The following is a 21,031-nucleotide window of genomic DNA, read 5'->3' on the forward strand; positions in this document are numbered from 1 at the left end:
GTTGAGACGAATCAAACGAGCCTAAACACGAAGTGGTTTAGTTGCATGGTTGATTGGTACCGGTGACCACCTTCCGGCTCCATCATCAGACCCTGAGTATTATCTTGTGCCAAAGATCTTGTTGAGACGAATCAAACGAGCCCAAACACGAAGTGGTTTAGTTGCATGGTTGATTGGTACCGGTGACCACCTTCCGGCTCCATCATCAGACCCTGAGTACTATCTTAAGTCAAAGATCTTGTTGAGATGAATAAAACGAGCCTAAACACGAAGTGGTTTAGTTGCATTGTTGATTGGTACTGGTGACCACCTTCCGGCTCCATCATCAGACCCTGAGTACTATCTTAAGTCAAAGATCTTGTTGAGCCGAATCAAACGAGCCCAAACACGAAGTGGTTTAGTTGCATGGTTGATTGGTACCGGTGACCACCTTCCGGCTCCATCATCAGACCCTGAGTACTATCTTGTGTCAAAGATCTTGTTGAGATGAATAAAACGAGCCTAAACACGAAGTGGTTTAGTTGCATGGTTGATTGGTACCGGTGACCACCTTCCGGCTCCATCATCAGACCCTCAGTACTACCTTGTGTCAAAGATCTTGTTGCGACAAATCAAACGAGCCCAAACACGAAGTGGTTCAGTTACATGGTAGACTGGTACCCGTGGCCACCTTTTAGCTCCATCATCAGATCCTGAGTACTATCTTGTGTCCAAGGTCTTGTTGAGACGAATCAAACGAGCCTAAACACGAAGTGGTTTAGTTGCATGGTTGATTGGTACCGGTGACCACCTTCCGGCTCCAACATCAGACCCTGAGTACTATCTGTGTCAAAGATCTTATAGAAACGAATAAAACGAGCCTAAACACGAAGTGGTTTAGTGGCATGGTTGATTGGTACCGGTGACCACCTGCCGGCTCCATCATCAGACCCTGAGTACTATCTTGTGTCAAAGATCTTGTTGAGACGAATCAAACGAGCCTAAACACGAAGTGGTTTAGTTGCATGGTTGATTGGTACCGGTGACCACCTTCCGGCTCCATCATCAGACCCTGAGTATTATCTTGTGCCAAAGATCTTGTTGAGACGAATCAAACGAGCCCAAACACGAAGTGGTTTAGTTGCATGGTTGATTGGTACCGCTGACCACCTTCCGGCTCCATCATCAGACCCTGAGTACTATCTTAAGTCAAAGATCTTGTTGAGATGAATAAAACGAGCCTAAACACGAAGTGGTTTAGTTGCATTGTTGATTGGTACTGGTGACCACCTTCCGGCTCCATCATCAGACCCTGAGTACTATCTTAAGTCAAAGATCTTGTTGAGCCGAATCAAACGAGCCCAAACACGAAGTGGTTTAGTTGCATGGTTGATTGGTACCGGTGACCACCTTCCGGCTCCATCATCAGACCCTGAGTACTATCTTGTGTCAAAGATCTTGTTGAGATGAATAAAACGAGCCTAAACACGAAGTGGTTTAGTTGCATGGTTGATTGGTACCGGTGACCACCTTCCGGCTCCATCATCAGACCCTGAGTACTATCTTGAGTCAAATAAATACATATAGAATGTCAGGTCGTTTCAAATATTTTTAATCCTGTCCGGTAGTTTATTAAACTGTACCATTATAAATTATAATACTATAAAAACAGTGCTAGGATCAAAGTCTCTCGTTGCGGTTTACACGCACACAGTATAGCGTTTTACACGGCGCCCGCCGCACACAATGATAAAAAACCTCGTCGTCGCCGTTGAAAATGTGCGGAGCCGACCGACACACGTCCTGCCTCTACAAGCTCTGCCGCGGCACTGAGCTGGCGCAGCGCGCGTCATCGGTAATATAGAGTAGTTTTCAAAAAATTGCCAAAAAATTATAGTAGAATTTCATAAACACTAATGTATACCAACAGTATAAGCAAACGTTGCAGATTGCTTGAGTATGAAAATGACTTCGATATTAAGTAGATTTTCGTAGGAATTGACACTTGATTCGGAGAGAAAATCGAGTTCGTTTTACTTTGATTTTCTCTTTCTCAAAGGTATGTAGGAAAAATATAGTTTGATATGCCTAAAGTACAGGGTATTAGTAATACAAAATAGCCAGGTTCAGCAGAGTAAAATTCTCAACATTTCCAAATAAGAGCTCGCCATTCAGTGCTTCACGGGGTTTTTCGGAAACGACCATCAGAAAAAAAATCATTACTAATTTAATAAGTCCTTTTTCTAATATTTACAACGATATTTATAAAGATAAGAAGACGCTTTTACTGGAACAAGTACTCATTGTTTCTAATAATGAGCGCAAAGTCCTGAATTTCGTCGACTAGTATCATCAATTTTGCATTATTTCGACTTTTCTTGTAAGAGCGCTCTTAATGCAGAAAAGTAGAATATGACAATATTTCAGTTGAGCATGTTTGATAATGGTAGAAGAGCCGACTGTAAAATTTCGAACCGACATGATACCGCGATGAAATGCACAATGGTTTCCCATAAAAGTGATGCTAAGTCCGAATTTGATAATCTGCCACGGCGGAACTTGCGCCGAAAGTACAAAAAAGAAGGCCATTTCCGGTGTGAAAAAGGGGTAAAAAGGGGCCACCAAAAATACTGACACTTGACATACCTATTTCGCTTTTCTGTGTCTACCTGTAAATTTCTCACTGCTGCCATAACTATTATTTCGGTATCAGATGGGTTAAATCAGCCCCCCTTTTTCACACCGGAAGTGGCCTTCTATCTTGTACTTTCGGCGGGGCCCTTCGTTTCCCATAAAGTTTTAAGTCATAATGCATTGTTTGTCATATTATCGTTAGTCATAAAACTGAAACAGTTAACTTTTCAGGATTTTCGTAAGCTTATTCTGTAGATAGGTTAGGTTAAGTTAGGTTTGTTTTATGGCAATCCTGAAAAGTTACGCGTTTCTGGGAAAAACCAATTATGACTAACGAAAATTCGGACAAACAATAAATTATGACTTAAAACTATTTGGGAAACAATAGAGACCCACTTTCGGCATGTTCCGCCGTGGCAGACTATCAAATGCGGACTTATCATCAATTTTATGGGAAACCATTGTGCACTTCATCGCGGTATCAAGTCGGCTCGAAATTTTGCAGTCGGTTCTTCTGCCATAATAAACAATTATGTGCCTAATAATACAAATACAAACACCTATCAAATAAGACTTGTATGGCGCAGTGCAGTACAATAGGGTATACTGTATTTAAAATAAATTATTTTACACCATGCATGAAATAAAGCACCAGATAATAATTAGAAAAACACAGATAGGAGTTATTTTTAAACACAAGTTATATTTAATAAATCGGATAGAAATATAAAAAGTAGGTGAGTCGACCGTGACGTCACGATGTAATCTTTCATATAAATTCCATATTAGCAAATCGTTTTGACAGTTCTCAAAAAGTAACTGCAATGATTTGACTAGTAGGACAATACCCTATTGGCACAATCACACCACGAACAATCAAAGCCACAAGTGCTATATTAATTAAAGAATCGGTCCGCCGCGCCGGGAGCGGGATAATATCTAAATAATGAGGCTGCCGGGCGCCATCGAGCGCAGCCCTACGAGGGAGCGTCAGCACGTGACAATAAAATAACTAACTATTTTGGCTCAGCGATCCAAAGAGAATCTTGGCCTCCGAAACGAGAGCGTGCCACCTGTCCCGATCCTGCGCAACTTCCTGCCAGTTACTGACGCGAAGCTGAAGCAGATCCGCTATCAAACTGTCTTCCCAGCAGTTCGCAAATTGCGGGCATTTTTCTCTGTCACTCTAATTACGCCTTCATTGGAGTAAAAGAGAAAGATCCCTGCAATTTGCGAATTTCGGTTTTTGCGGTAACCCCTCTGGGCCGACTCACCGGACGGCTACCAGTCGGTCGTCCCAAGAACGCCCTCTTGACAGCCCGATCCTCTCCCATTCAAATATTGATAATTAATCATTCCTAACCTTTTACTACTTAGTGTCAATTAAATCAAACAAGTCGATGATGCATTAGGCATATGTAAATTGCTTTATAAATAGGTACACACAAATGGTCACGGACATTGAGTTATGAGTAAAGGATGACTCACGTTAGACCGGGCCGTGTCCGGGCCGGAGCTTCCGGCGCTTACTTTTCTATGAGGCGATCACGTGATGCTTTCCGTAGAAAACGATGCGCCGGGCGCTCCGGCCCGAACACGGCCCGGTCTAACGTGAGTCATCCTTAATTGACTGCGCCAATTACTACATGCGTCAAAAAGTAGAGTATTTCTTAATTGGTTATAGGTACCGACAATTTTGATGTATTTCTAAGAAATTCCGATTTGATCAAATTTAATCGTTAAATGCACTTATTAAATTATCTAGAACGACTTTTTACCTATCCGCCTGAGATAGGTGGAGGACCAATATTATTAAAACCTTTTGTAGTGGAGTGTCACATAATTTGAAGAACCAATATGTTTAAATTTCAAAATCCTACTTTCATGGGTTTAGGTTGTGTGTTGTCCTCCAGTACCTAAGTAAAGATACTGTTTTTTTATCAATCACTACGCATTATAAAGCAAAGTCCCCCGCCGATATTGTCTGTATTCTGTACGCCTATCTGTATGTTTGTTCACGATATACTCGAAAACTACTGAACTGATTTATATGCGGTTTTCACCTATGAATAGAGTGACTGTTGAGGAAGGTTTAGGTGTATAATTTGAAGGTGTAAATTGGTTGAACTACCCGTGCGAAGCCGGGGAGGGTCGCTAGTACCTATTTACTTATATAAATATTTATTGTAACTTGCTAATATTATATTTCTTTATTGTTGACCTTGCATATTTTGGCCACCTCTCTCGACGCTCTCCTGATAGTCTAGAAATGACGTCTATGACGGCCAAAGTTGAGGGCCAGAGGACTCGCGGCACACCACCCGCTAGATGGAGCGCACAAGTTACTACACCGTTGCATCTATACATCTGCAGGAAGCCGTGCATATGGCGGGCGACAGAAGCCTATGGAAGAGACTGGTCAGCAACATTAGGACATGATGTCACGATCCTCAGCATTGAGGGAACGACTGATGATGATGATTGTTGATTGCGTGTAAAAAATACGCATGTACCAAAGTATATAACGGGTTAGCACTGATTGACTAGCACATTATCTTTTAGCGGATTAGCAAAGTAATATTTTGGTTATATGTAATTGTAACTTGCTGTCCGTACAGCGCTATCTCTCGAGACAGGCGAGGGGACGCAAACCGTCGCGCCTGTGATTTAGCGCCGCTATCCGTTATCCCTTACCTAACCCTCCATATCGACATGTTCGCGCTTCGGTGGCACCCGTGACTTATGAGAGTAGGTGTGGCTCATGATAGTCATGTCTTTTTCTGCTAGTTTCAAGGCTTGTGCACACCGGATGCTTGTGCGTAGACGTGTGCGTGCGCGTTGTAGTATACAGAGAGCCTTATGAGAGACGACACAGCTTGCGTGTCGTGTGCGGCTCCAACATTTTTGCGCACGGGCACGTACACGTCACGCACACGCAGCCGGTGTGCTCTGGCCTTTAGCATCTTTAATAACACCAACATCGTTCCAACAAAGACTAAAATGATCAGATATGGACATCTTGGCCGTTTGATGACGTTGACGTCATCGTTTATTGTGGCAAAGCCACACAGCATGCGAGCTATGCGTACAGTCGCCATCAGATATATCGGAGCGGCCAAGCTGTTTACAATATCTGAACACGCACTCTAACGCCTTGACAATAGAGGCGTGTTCAGATATTTGTGAGCGCCTTGGCCGCTCCGATATATCTTATGGCGACTAAACCGTCTGTACCTAATATATATGCCTATATGTCACCTTAAAGGTACCTAATGCGGATATCAAATAAATACGCTTCACTGTCTTCTTGTACTTACTGTGTTCTGTGTGTTTGAAAGAGTTTAGTGAATTCATTTTGAAAAAGAAGTGTCTGACATATTATTAATACATATAATTTTAATATAATTTTTAAATCTAATGTAATGTATGACGTGCTAAATGTAATGTATATTACATGGTCAATAAATTATCTTATCTTATCTTATCTTATCTTATTCTTATTTTGTCGATCACAATATTCACAATATATTTAGATACAGTCGAAAGTTTTAATTTAGGACCCATTTTGTACCTTGTCACAATGACAAATAGTATGAGGTCTCTAGCAACTTTCATATTGATTGTCACTGTGACTAGGGTTACCAGATACAAATTTAGAATTTCCTGACAAAATTCCTGATTTCCGAATATTTTTCCTGACATTGGTATTTTTGACGACGACGACGACGGGGGGAGTGGGGTCTAGCCGTTGGCGATGGCCTCCCGATTGAGCCGATGGCCTCGTCAACTTCTTATTATATTGTTATCTTTGCAAATGCGAATAGTTATTAGACATGACATCTATATGTATGTATATATGCTTCAGTAAAGATTTGTTAATTAATAATTACGAAGTTATTGATAAGTTGAGTGGATGTCATTTTCTTTTTACAATGTTTATGGATTAATTTGAGTAAATAAAAAGGTACTTTATAAAAAAAAATATCAATTCAAAAAATTCCTGACATTTTCGTGTTCCGTCCCCATTCCTGACAAAAGGCCAAAATTCCTGACATGTCAGGAAAATTCCTGTCATCTGGTAACCCTAACTGTGACAAGCCTGACAAGGTACGAAATGTGTCATAAAACTCATAAATTAATACTTCCGACCGTACTTACTTATAAATTGACGTTACTCTGAAGGTGTACTGCAATCCCGACAGTAAATTAAACTGAATCTTGAGAATTTCTCGCGGAAAGTTAGAAAAGAACATAACAAGCAGTTAAATGCCGTTCTAATATTTAAGTTTCATGACGCCGGAACGCACGTAGCTAGCTCGTAATTCAATTTTCAGTTTAAATTATACAAACTAATACTCATAATAGTAAGTCGTTAATTTGTGTAGCACCAAAAGGGCGTATAATATAAGCAAACAACGGTGTATGTGTTATTATACGAGCTAGAAGGGCGGTAAATGTAAACAGGAACATAATTTACGATGATTCCATCCTACGAGTTATGAGAAACACGTGCGGATCAAACACAGGCGAGTTAATAACGCTACCTAAGTGTATAAGGTAAAGGCACCTATTACCGTGGTAGTTAAGGAACTTTTCAAAAGAGATCCAAAAATTAAGGGTATCAATGCTGTCTAGCATCCAGGAATATTTTTTTTTCATCAGAGTTTTTAATGAACTTTCCGTTTCACACGTTTTTGGATTCATTTTGGGTTATTATATGTATTAAAATATTTTTTGAAGCCAAAATGACCAAATCTTCTATTACCGTGGCAAGGGACAGGCTGTGATTCTATTATCGCGAATTGAGCTTTCATTACCGAGGGTACAATTGGCATGATTTTTCTACACTCGTTAATAGAAACCAAACTCAAAATTCGAAACCTAATACCGAGGGTTAAAACGATAATAAAGACGTGGGTTCTGTATATTATTTTTGTGTCATTAAGTTTAATAATGACACAAAAATAAAAAATAAAACTATAGGAGTATGTTTAAAAATACCAAAAATACAATACCAAATAGTCACTCGGTAATAGTTAACTCTTTAAGAGCCTTTACCAGCCTATTACCGACCCATTCGATGTTTCTATGGGTCGGTAATAGATTTCTATACATTCTATCACCGAGGGTAATCTGATCATACCATCGGTAATAGGCTTAATTTGGAGTTTGATTAAACCTAATTCCGACCCATAAAAAGAATAAAACACAGATGGTTTTTCAAATCAAATCAAACACGTATATTACAAGCTTCTTATAAAGACAAAATCACATAACCGGCAAGTAAATTGTAGGTTTTATCTCAAAATAAAAAAAAAGTTGACAGATTAAGGGTTCCCATAGAAACAAGGAAATCGGTGCTGAAGTTTTTGTTAAAAATTAAGGGTTAGTTGAATACTTTCCATACCACGGAAATAGCTCCTTAATAGCGTGAATAGATCAAGATTGGAATAAATAAAAGAAATTATAAAACTGATAATTTGTACCAAAACTAAAGAGTAAATAACAAAACTACCACTTTTTCTATTACCGTGGCATACCACGGAATTACTTACCACAGAAGTAATTGGCGCCTATCACCGCTGTATTTTATTTTCCATTTTAAACGTATTTCCCGGTCAAAAACTAAGTTAAAAGTAATTCAAAATCGTGTAGAAAACAATACACAACCTCTTAAAAGGCATTGCACTAGTTTATTTGCCATAACTATTACGTAAAACACTAAGTAAGATTGGAGTGCACTTACCTGTGGCGTCACGCGTTTGTATGGAATAACCGGTTCTTGCGCCGCCGTCGCACAAACTGACGAATCGCGACTTTTTTGTTACAATCACACAAATGCATACTAATGGGCACGATAGACCAATGAATGAGCTTGTTTTGTGTATGCTTTATTTCTTAGGGAATAGATCTGTTTGCTTGCAAAATGCGTATTTGTAAACACCGCGGTGTTAGACGTCGATTTTGATACCCGCGTTAATAGCCGCCGTTACCTTATAGTGATGTTTCAACTACATCTTGCCGAAGATTATGTCTTGAGTAAGACTTTCTAATACAAAATACAAACTTCCGTCTTTAATAAATCATTTCAGCGACTTAAGAGGGTTGTTATATAAAAAAAACCGGCCAAGTGCGATTCGGATTCTCATTTACCCCCCAAAAGTGACCCTGTCTAATTCATTTCTTTACGTTACATGTCCGTCTTTGGGTCACTAAGTTAAGTAAGTTACATATGCTAGGTACATTTCAATTTATCCATTTCAATTTGGTCCAGTAGTTTTCGAGAAAATAGGCTTTGACAGACGGACAGACAGACAGACAGACGCATGACACGAGTGATCCTATAAGGGTTCCGTTTATTCCTTATGACGTACGGAACCCGAAAAATAAAAAATCATAACCAAATCAATAAATTCTACGCAGTCCCAAAAATGGAATTTCCTATAAGCAAACAAGCCAACTACAACATTTGTATTGTAGGGGGAGGCCACCCCATTGTTTATTTATTAACCAATTGGGGCAGGTCGGGATCGCCGCTAATTGCCTGTTGTGTGTCGTTAAGAACAAAGGATACAGTGTGCTGATGCCTATAACGGCTACCAATATGGTCAAGATTCTAAACAACAATAAAAAAATTCGGGCAAGTGCGAGTCGGACTCGCGCACGAAGGGTTCCGTACCATATAAAAACAAAAAAAAAAGCAAAAAAAAAACGGTCACCCATCCAAGTACTGACCACTCCCGACGTTGCTTAACTTTGGTCAAAAATCACGTTTGTTGTATGGGAGCCCCATTTAAATCTTTATTTTATTCTGTTTTTAGTATTTGTTGTTATAGCGGCAACAGAAATACATCATCTGTGAAAATTTCAACTGTCTAGCTATCACGGTTCGTGAGATACAGCCTGGTGACAGACGGACGGACGGACGGACGGACGGACGGACGGACGGACAGCGAAGTCTTAGTAATAGGGTCCCGTTTTACCCTTTGGGTACGGAACCCTAAAAATATGAAATCTTAAATTTTTTTAATTTTACCGTAAAAACCCATTTTTGGTGAAAACAGGGTTTCCCTATTTAAAACTAGTTTTCCGTATGGCGCCATTGATTTAATACGTAAGACGATTTATGGGGGGAGGGGGGTTGATCCTTATAGGATCACTCGTGCGTCTGTTTGTCTGTCCGACCATTCCCCCCACCCTTTATCTCCGATACAACTGGGTCTATAATAAATTACAGGAAAACCTATTAGAAATGTGCAGTCAAGCGTGAGTCCGACTCACGCTTGACTGCAGTACGTAGTTTTGATTCAACCCCTACGGGTTTTTTAAAGACATTTCATTCACGTTCCACATAAAAATAACATTGTTAAAAATTGAGTAATGTACGGAACCCTTAGATCGCGAATCCGACTCGCACTTGACCGGTATTTTTATGACATAGGACGCAAACGCGCTGACTAATCGCCTGATGGTAAGCAAATACCGTTGTCCATGGACATCTGCAACACCAGAGGGGTTGCAAGTGCGTTGCCGGAATGGAAGATGGGAGTACGATCTCCTCTCTTTTCTTTTTTCTAATTAAGAAGTTGTGTGATGCCTTTTTTCACTTGGACGCTTTACTAAACCATGTGGCATTGAATTTCATTCCGTACCTAGAGAGAATCATATTTTCGTTATTCGCATAGACTTCCTGTTCGACCAGAAAAATATCTGACCGTATCCTAATATTTAGAGGAATATGCAGATTTTTAAAATTGATAAGTCCACAATCAATCAATAATTTCTTATTTTGTCATCATAGGTAGGTGTAGGTGTCACATTTTGAAATCAGTGTTTATTAGAATGATTATCTAGTATAGGTATCTATTAGGTACGAATAGCATATTTCGAATGTCATGTGAATTTTCGAATTTTCGAATGACATTCGAAATATGCTATTCGTGCATTTCTATTAATCATAAGTATTTTTAGTCATATTTGTAGTACATATTATTAATCGGAACCTTTTAATTTTCCGGGTGGGCAAGAACTAGAGGCCAAACGTAGGTAAACCCCAGACCAAAAGTAAGGAAACACAGCTTACATGACAAAAACAACTGTTATTTTCTAGCGATTTCATTGACAATTGCGAGTAGAAAACAAAATAATAAAAATGTGTATGTTGTCTGTTGTTTTACATACTTACACCAGTTACACCTAGATATTTAGGTAAAGTGTCATTCTATGTAACTTGCTAACTATGTACACAAAAGTCACTAGTAAATTCATCATTCTTTGACAATTTCAATATGGCCGTTTGTTTACATAGTTAGCAAGTTCTATAGAATGACACTTTTAAGTATATATGAAATGTTGTTACGACATAATGATACTTTTTACGCGTAGTCTTATGCGCTAATATTGACGCACACTGTACCATAAACCTTCTGATAAAAAGACGTGTGAACCGGTTGCACCTTTCTATCACCCCTGACAAAAGCTCATAATAAGTCACGAACGATAACATCTCTCTCACTCAATCGCCCATATATCGACACCACCAATATAGGGGCCGCTTCGATAGTTAATAGCCCCCATTTTATTTAGTTTTGTGAGCATTATCAATAATACCAACAATAATAGGATCCATTAAGAGATGATTAAGCTACTTATAAATACATTTTGATATTTTTGTTTGTCACATGTGTCAGTGTCAAAAGTGACGTAGTGTCAGTGTCAAAAGTGACGTTTAAGTTTGAAGAAACGTCACATTTGACACTGATATATCTAATCCATATCGTTTCTAGATCTATTAACTGACGTATCATAAAGTTTGAATCGGGCCGGTTTTTGTTTGAAGAAACGTCACATTTCACACTGACATATCTAATACATATCATTTCTAGATCTATTAATTGACGTATCTTAAAGTTGCGTATCTGAAATAAATGTTTGCATAACATTAACCAAATATTTTGTTACTAAAATGCGTAGGTACTTACACAATGGGACTTGCAAACTATGTGTTACATTAGCTGTTACAAAATTGTTTGTAATTTATCAAGTAAATTGTATTTCTTTATTACCTACTTACCTTTTACTGATAAGTTATGTTTATTAAGTTTATTTTGCGATAGAAAACCTCCATCTCCAGGCCAATAAATATTGTTGTCATATCTTTACAAAATGTGCCTAGACTAGTAAAATTTATTTGCATAAATAGTACCTATACATTTGCTCAATAAAATTAAATAATAACTAAAGTATTATAAAATTTAATAGAGAAATACCAGTTTATCTACAACTGTGCAAAACTGACTTTACAAAACATATATGTAGTTAAGTTATTGAGAATTATTTTCTTAATATTTTATTTTATTTAGGACTATTTGACAATTGCACATTTGACATGATAACTTTTCAAAATAAGGTAAATGTTTTATGTTGACCCAGGGACGACAGATTTCCATTCTGTACATATAATGTTGACTACAATAAGTAAGTGGCGAGTGATTAGTTGATGTTCAATAGGTACAACACAACTTCAGTTACCTACATTTACTGCCTCACATTCCTTCACAAGTTTGAAAACAAGCGTCATTCATTACTCATGTTTGCATAACCGACTTTAAACAGAGCGGACTAACCATTCCGATGCTCCTTTGTTAATACGGCCGCTAATAACCCCTTATCAAAACCAAACTGCTTTAACTGACTTGGTCAAATTATTTTAAATTGAACCTTAAGGTAGCTAAGGCACAAAATTTAAAATTAGAATGTCATCTTGGTTACTGAACGCATTTTAATAATTGTAAATCATGAACTGCTAATGTGGTTAACTCTTTAGCCGTTTTAGCACGGCCGCTCGCCCCGCGCGCGGCCGCGGTCTGGCAACGTCGCTCGCTCTAGCGACGTTGCCGGCCCTCTAGACACCGCTCTCGGCCCCCGCCAGCAGTCTCGCTAGAGCGCTATCCACTGTTCAACGTCATTATCGAACGCAATGGATTCCAATTCGGATTCCGGTGATACGTTCTTCAAATTGGAGCCGGATTCGGATAACGAGAGTTACACGAACTCGAAGATGGATACACGTTTGCAATGGAGCTCAGAGAACACTGTGAAGTTGATTGATACTATGGAAAGGGATTGTAAGGAGTTGTGGGACGCGAGGCACCCTATGAATAAGGATAGAGCGGCGCGGCAGGCGAAGCTTCAGTACTTAGCGCTTATGTTTGGAACGTCGGTCGAGGAGATAAGTAGGAAAATACACAACTTGAGGACGCAGTTTAACAATGAGTTGCGGAAGATTAAGCGGCGGCAGTGCGGCGAGGAGCGCGGGGCGGCAGCGAGTGGGTGGGAGTACTTCGATGCCCTTTGCTTTTTGCGTTCGCCCCCCAACCCCCTCGATGTGGATGGAGTCAATCTAGCGGTAAGTATGTTTGTATGTTTTTCTCTTTTGTTTTGACGGCGTATGAACTTTGAGTTTTAGCGGAGGTAGTTATTTCAAGCAAAGGTTAAGGCAGAAAGATCATGGGCTCGATTCAGTTATAACAATTTTGTTACCGTTTTGATTTTAATTTAATTCGACTTTAAATATCACTGCATGAAAAATGAAGTGATAGTGAGATGCGCGCTAGTGACCTAGACTTTGACGATCGTTATGGTCATATCAAAACCATAACAGTTTGAATCTGAATTTGCCTCCAGGACAATTTGTTTGAACTAACAATTAATTACGCAAAATTAGCTATTATTACTTCAATTACTCGACAGTCGACACCCCACTTCTTGATAACTGCCTACTAAGTACTTATTCTTCCTTTGGTTTCATTTGATTCAGTTATATAATGGCTCCTCTACACGATGGGCCAACGTCGGCCAATCCAAGGGACACATTTATGCGTTAGAGGGAGCAAGTGATATTGCTATCTCATTCTACCGCATAGCTGCGTCCCTAGGATTGGCCGACGTTGGCGCATCGTGTAGAGGAGCCATAAGATAAGATAACATTTCAGTTGATCGCAGATAATCATTTAGTGTTAAGGATTAGGTTTTTTTTTTAACCCATTTATAAAATTTCATTTAAATTAAAAATTATTACAAGCACTCTAATACCTCGCAAGCATCTTCCCATATAACCATTCCAGTCGCAGAATCACAAAGTGGTAACTAAATGTCAGATGTGTCGTAACAGAGTCCACACAATGTGTCTAGAATTGTTTCGAAACAAAGTGTCGTCGCCGTGTCTACACTTTTCCGTAACAAGGTGTCGACACATTTGTGTGCACTTTGCGTGCGGTTTGCGACTAAATCTGACAGCAAATTTGTGACAGCAAATGTCAATATAAAATACCTCTTGAAAACCAAGGTTTGTCAAACTACTATTAGTGTCTCGTGTGCTCGTAATTCTAGTAAGTCATCATGGGCAATGCAAATGATAATAATCGACCGAAACCATATAAACACCCAACACCCGTCAACCTTTTACAGAAAAGTTTTTAAAGAAATTCAATAAGCTACTTAGGTCAGGCAACGAATGCTCCAAAAGTTGTAGAGGGAAATGCTCGGAACACAATTTTTGACTCCGTAACTCGGTTTGACAAGTTAGGAGGTGAACATATCAAAAGTCCCCGGCCGTAGCCCTTGAGCGGGGGGGAGAGAGGGGGCTTTGAAGGTCCCATTTTCCCGTTTTTCGATTATATCTCGGAAACTATGCATCTCAGCGACATGGCCACTTATACAAAATGAAAGTTAATTTAATTTGTTACAAGTTTATTCAGTCAATTTTTTCGATATGTTGAATAGTTTTTGAGATATCCGCTCTTGAAAGTTTATTTAGGGCTCTAAATTTTATCTTGATATATCTATATCAGTGAAGGTGCTAGGCCGTGTTTGGTATCGTTTTCGTATAAATCTGGGGTGCTGAATCCATTTAAGATATCACATTGACACCATTCCACAAAATAAAAATAAATCTTTTTAGGGTTCCGTACCTCAAAAGGAAAAAACGGAACCCTTATAGGATCACTCGTGCGTCTGTATGTATGTCCGTCTGAATACACAAAATAGTTCTTTACCTGTAGATGACAGGAAAACCTATTAGAAATGTGCAGTCAAGCGCGAGTCGGACTTAATGTACGGAACCCTTAATACGCGAGTCCGACTCGCACTTGGCCGGTTTTTTTGAAACTCTTCTTGACGCTTAACCGCTGAACCGATTTCGTTGAAATTTGGTATATAAATAGTTTGCGTCCCGGAACAGGACATAGGATAGATCTTATAACCAAAATCATCTTTTGAAGGTGTGAAAAGTGGCGTGGAAATTTGTACGGGAAATCAATAACCGCTGAACCGATTTATATGAAATTTGGGATGGTCTACATCTTTGATTTAGTTAAAAATGATGAAAAAACATGACTTCAAACCTAAACTTAAACAGTATTAACTTCAAGAAGTCAATTCTGAATTCCCCCCTACACCTCATTTCACACCTTTAAAGGATGATTTTTGAGATAACTTATTATATCCTGTCTCGGGACTCAAAATATATGTGTACCAAATTTAAATTAAAACTGTTCAGCAGTTTAAGCGTGAAGAGGAGTTTAAAAGAAAGTATTTTAATAAGTTTATATGTTTTTACTTCGGAATGGTGTCAATGTGATACCTTAACTAAATTTGGTACTGCGAATTTATACGAAAACGATACCAAAACATGGCCTCGTAGCTTTACTGTTGTAGAAGTCAAAATAAAATTGAGAGCCCTAAATTCTTATTACTTGGCCAAACTTGTGTAGAAGGAAAAGGTAAAATAAAAGTCTTCGGCAGGAATATAAGACACAAATATATTTTTTTTTTTGCGTTACTATTTCATTCATCAAATATAAACATACCTTGATTATACTATTCTAGTGAGATGCTCATAGATAAACAAAAACATTTACTTAAAAAATTACAAGGTCGAAATGTCACGGAACTTGTGAGAGTAATATGTGAAAAATATAAACTTTTATGACAAAAAAAATCTGGACACAATTTAAGAATCACCCAATTGCGTCGAGGAATCATCTGTATTTTTGCTTGTTTCATTACCTCCTCGCTTCTTTTTTGTCCTTTGTATTCTGTAGCAATTTGTTAGATCTGAAAATAAAGATAACTTGCGTCGTCACGGATGTCGATTTATAGGTTTTAGGGAGTGCAGAATTCGAAAACGATGATCATTTTATAATCCAAGATGGCGGCTACGTATTTTGTCATAAAAGTGGAATCCAAAATAGTCATCATTTTCGAAATCTGCGCCCCCTAAAACCTATAAAACGACATCCATGACGACTTTTATGACATAGTGCATGGCCGCCATCTTGGAATCCAAAATAGTCATCATTTTCGAAATCTGCGCCCCCTAAAACCTATAAAACGATATCCATGACGACTTTTATGACATAGTGCATTGCCGCCATTTTTAAATTGAAAATGTTATCATTTTCGAAATCTGCGCCCCCCAAAACCTATAAAACGACACCCATGACGACTTTTATGACATAGTGCATGGCCGCCATTTTGGATTCCAAAATGGTCATCATTTTCGAAATCGGGGCCCCCTAAAACCTATAAAACGACATACATGACGACTTTTATGACATAGTGCATGGCCGCCATCTTGGAATCCAAAATGGTCATCATTTTCGAAATCTGCGCCCCCTAAAACCTATAAAACTACACCCATGACGACTTTTATGACATAGTGCATGGCCGCCATTTTGGAATCCAAAATGGTTATCATTTTCTAAATCTGCGCCCCCCAAAACCTATAAAACGACACCCATGACGACTTTTATGACATAGTGCATGGCCGCCATTTTGGATTTCAAAATGGTCATCATTTTCTAAATCGGGGCCCCCTAAAACCTATAAAACGACATCCATGACGACTTTTATGACATAGTGCATGGCCGCCATCTTGGAATCCAAAATGGTTATCATTTTCGAAATCTGCGCCCCCTAAAACCTATAAAACGACACCCATGACGACTTTTATGGCATAGTGCATGGCCGCCATTTTGGATTCCAAAATGGTCATCATTTTCAAAATTGGGGCCCCCTAAAACGTATAAAACGACTTTTATGACACAGTGCATGGCCGCCATTTCGGATTCCAAAATGGTCATTATTTTCGAAATCGGCACTCCCTAAAACCTATATATCGACACCCATCTCGACTTTTATGACAAAGTGTTTTGCTACCATCTGCATGCAAGACATTTCTATTATTTTTACGTACAAAAATGGCCCCCTGTCAACTTTCAATCGAGATTTAATCGATAATTTATTCGATTAATATTCAGATTAATTCAATTTCAATCTATGTTAGGTCGACTAAACTAATCGCGATTAAAATTTGAGAATTAACTTTTTTTATTCCATTAATTAGTCGAATAAACAGTTAATCGATTATAGCCCATCTCTGACCACGGCATTTTTACACTTTGAGAAAATCTGAAAACAAATCAACACAAGGAGCCATTTTGCAAATCCAGTAACATACCAGTAACTTTGTTATTACTTTTGACAGCGCGTGTCATGTGTCAACACAGAGTCGACACAAAGTCGAAACATTGCAACTACTTTGTGACTGCAATATTTCTCAGCCTTAAACCATATTTATACATCATAATTAACAAGTTTCGTAGTATGTAAAGCGTTATTTCTGTTATTTAAGTATAGTATACGCATCGAAGTACTAAAAATGCTTCAAATAATATAGTTATGAACACAGGCACTGAGAAGTAAACAATTTCATTTCCGGCTAAACTAAAACAATGTGGTGGCGCGTTGATTATATTACACTTAGTTTATCAAATCACTCGAGCAGTTTAATTCCCCATAATAATTTAAGTCATATTGTAATATAAATGCAAACAATATATAATTACGTCTTGTAATCCGTTTTAGAGATGGCGTATTAATGTCACTTATTTTTATTTAAGTATTTTTCCATCTGACAGTTTCCATTTGACAGGAACAAAATGAACGAATGAACGAATGATTTTGGCATAAAGTAGTCGCAAACCCGAAACAATGTGTGCACACGGCGACCACACTTTATGTCACTTTGTGTCATGTGTCGACCCTTCCCCATTTCTGGTAACTGTGTCGACACGGCGACGACTCTGCGACTGGAATTGTGACCGAAACAGACGGTGTCGACACAAGATGTGTCAACACCGCGTCGTAACGGCGACTGGAAATGGTTGTATGGGTTCGCTCGACAAAATAAATTTCCATTTATCTCCGACACTCGACCGTAACCAAATTAAAGAGGGTAATATTAAACACTCCAAGCCAAACTCAACCTTAACTCAATCGAATACAGTTCAAATTCACTAAAAAGTCGAGTGTAAACAAATTTATTAAACACTCCAAGCCAAACTCAACCTTACCTTAATAGAATAGAGTTTAAATTCAGTAAAAAGTCGAGTGTAAACAAAGTTGGCGATCCGGTTAGTGTACTGTCACCCGTTGACATTTATGGTCTTGTAATAAGGACTGTTTATGGACAAATTGAATCCTTTGTACGTTCCCTTTGCTTTGAGCCAATTAATGAATCACAGCCGTATTCTAACAATGAGATAAATCAAATACTAGATATTGAAACGATATGGATTAGATATGTCTGTGTCAAATGTGACGTTTTTGTTTGAAGAAACGTCAATTTTGACACTTGTTTGACACTGACATATCCAATCCATATCGTTTCAATATCTAGTATTTGACGTATATCATTGTTCGAATACGGCTGTCTGACAGCGATATAAAACAGTAGATAATACCACAGAATAAGTACTACCGTACAGAACCGTAGGTACTACAAAACCGAAGTTTGACAGCGATTCAGGGTCGAATCATGATATCTCTTTCTAACTTATGGCACTATCCCTTTCGACTATTTAGAGTTGTCAAAATTCAAGTACTTATCTTATCTGTGGTCATGCACAGGGATGTCAAGTTGTGTCAACCCTAATAATTGCTCGGAGCAATGCTGAGCCGATCGGAGCCGAGTTTGCCCGAGTCAAGTCAGGAGTGTTTCCCACTGGTAATTACGTATATCAGGAGACTGTCAGAGGGCCTACCGCGAACCACGTTCGACGTGTTGCCTCTGTGTCGCACTTGTAGATTCGTACATAAGTGTGACAGGGAGGCAACACGTCGAACGTAGTTCGCGGTAGGCCTTATTGGCTGTTTTCCTCTAGAACGTCCAGCAGCCAGATTCAGATTGATCAACCTGTTACGCTTTTGAACTGGTTTTGATATGACCTTGACGATTATCTTGGTGATTAGCACTAGAGATGCAACGGATAGTTGTTTGGCCGGATACCGGATATTCGTCCAGACCGGAATATTCGGCCGGTTGAACATTTGGGTTTATCAGGTGCGCGTCGCAGGGTTTTGACCTGTTACGAAGTGAACGTTCGCGCGGACTCATTTCTAGGTTCGAAACGAGTTTTATCATGTTATTATGTTATATCCGGTATCCGGCCGGATAGTACGTCACTATCTTATAACTATTTTGACGCAGCTTTATTTATTGTAAAATTAATGGATATTATATTTCTTGGTGAAATTGTTGTTTTAATATTTTACGTAGGCAAAGTTGGGCACCAACGGTAAAGTGAGGATTCCCTACTACATAGTTTTGCCAACAGTAATTTTCAATGAATTTCAACATTGATAACGAGGTTTGATTTTCAACAATACCTTAAAAAATTAAAGCTGTTTCCATAGCTGGCAGAATTCCAAGCTGAAGAGGAGATGGAATTCGGAGCTGCACTCCGAGCCAACTCCATCAAGACCTCCAGCCCCACTGAAGCCCCCAAACCCACCAGGGTAGCGGCGTCAGCCCCCCCGCCCCTGCCGCCCAGCGCCAACCCCCTCATGTGGCCGGAGGAGCCGGCGCCCAGGCTGCGACCAGGGATGGGGGCTGATGAATGCCAGGTCAGCATTTTAGTCTTTCTCTCACACGTGCTACCGACTATCGTCCTACTCTTTCTAAGTATAAATGAATGCCAGGTCCTTAATCACGAAGACAAAGACCTCCCAAAGGATCTGTATAAATACCGGTCCTGCAACGGTTCTTTGTAGTTTTTCTCCTCATCTTCTTTGGAGTAGTGTATGGGTCCGCTTTTTAGCTGTAAAAAGGCCATTCCTCTCACGTAACCAGAGAACACGGCACAGATGAACGTTGATGAATGCCAGGTCAGATCCTACATCATGTAACTCCTACTGTCCAGTACCACCCGAAACATCTCCACAATGATGGATTATACACTTCTCTTATGTAACGTTTCTTTGCAGTCCTCCTCCCCATCCCAAAAGAGCTTATTATGGTCCCGCTTTGTCAACCAAAATCTTGTCTAGCCTGGTAAGACCCAATCCAATTTTTGCGCAACTTTCTTTTATTTCTATATAAGTTCATTTGTACTTGTCAAGTACGCGGGGACTTACGAAGCTAGGGCACTTGTTCTTTTAAAAAGGACTACCATCTGACCTTCCAATCCCGCAGAGATTCTAGGCCTTAGTTTCTTATCTCCGAGGCAATTCCAGACCACCAGCCCCAAAAGCCAACCAGCTCCATTGACTGTAGGGAAGCCTAACATGTCTCCTCTCCACTCTCCCATTTTCAGCTCAAAAATAGAAATTAAATAGCACTGCCAATACTTAATTTTCTCCTCCAGATTTTCGGCGACTTCGTAGCCTCAGAACTGCGCACGCTCCGCTCAGACGACGCGCGCAAGAAACTCAAGCGCATCATACAGAAAGCCATTCTTCAGATCGGTGAAGAAGAGGACGGCAACGGCCCCTAGCGCTGTTCGTCTCGCTCGCCCTCGCCCGATATGAACGCGTAGCGAGCGAGATAGATTATAGATATCCTTAAGTGGCTGGAATAGGTCTAAATCTAAGGACTTTCAAATGTGTTGTGATTTGTGATATGCAATTGAATATCCTCCATGGAAAGAATGGTAGAATAAAAGGGGAGGTTCAGAGGCATATCCACCAAAGGTACATTTATCCTAAGGGGTTGTGCACAAATCACGCGAGGTGTTTTCGGCTACTTTTTGACCCCCCTCCCCCTTGGTGATATTTGGTGAGGTTTTTGGCTACCCCTCCCCCACACAACCTCACGTGTATTTTTTTGAAATTTTTTCATTCGACTTAATTTTAAGATAAAAAGTATTGTATATAGAAAATCTTGTTTATTTTTCTATTTTCGTTAAATAGACTCGCTATTTTGAAGTGCAGAGTGGTAGGTTTTTTTTCTTAGTTTCGTTCACTCTAGAAAAATACACGTGAGGTCTCCTTATACCCCCCTCCCGTGATGATTTGTGCACAAGCCCTAACTTTCTGTGGGGGAAAATACCACTGCCGTTATTGCCTCCGCTGGCTT

The 21,031-nt window shown here is 39.4% G+C and overlaps 1 protein-coding gene across 1 annotated transcript; it reads left to right on the plus strand.

Moving 5' to 3' along the window:
• Positions 1-12,396: 12,396 nt before the first annotated feature.
• Positions 12,397-20,530, plus strand: LOC134792772 (uncharacterized). The gene is made up of 3 exons (XM_063764106.1): positions 12,397-13,021; positions 19,372-19,581; positions 20,322-20,530. The coding sequence occupies exons 1-3, from the start codon at positions 12,593-12,595 to the stop codon at positions 20,448-20,450; spliced, it is 768 nt and encodes a 255-aa protein (XP_063620176.1). The 5' UTR covers positions 12,397-12,592; the 3' UTR covers positions 20,451-20,530.
• The last annotated feature ends 501 nt before the right edge of the window (positions 20,531-21,031 follow it).

Source organism: Cydia splendana, chromosome 8 (genome assembly GCF_910591565.1).
Source record: "Cydia splendana chromosome 8, ilCydSple1.2, whole genome shotgun sequence".
In the NCBI taxonomy this organism is placed as follows: domain Eukaryota; kingdom Metazoa; phylum Arthropoda; class Insecta; order Lepidoptera; family Tortricidae; genus Cydia; species Cydia splendana.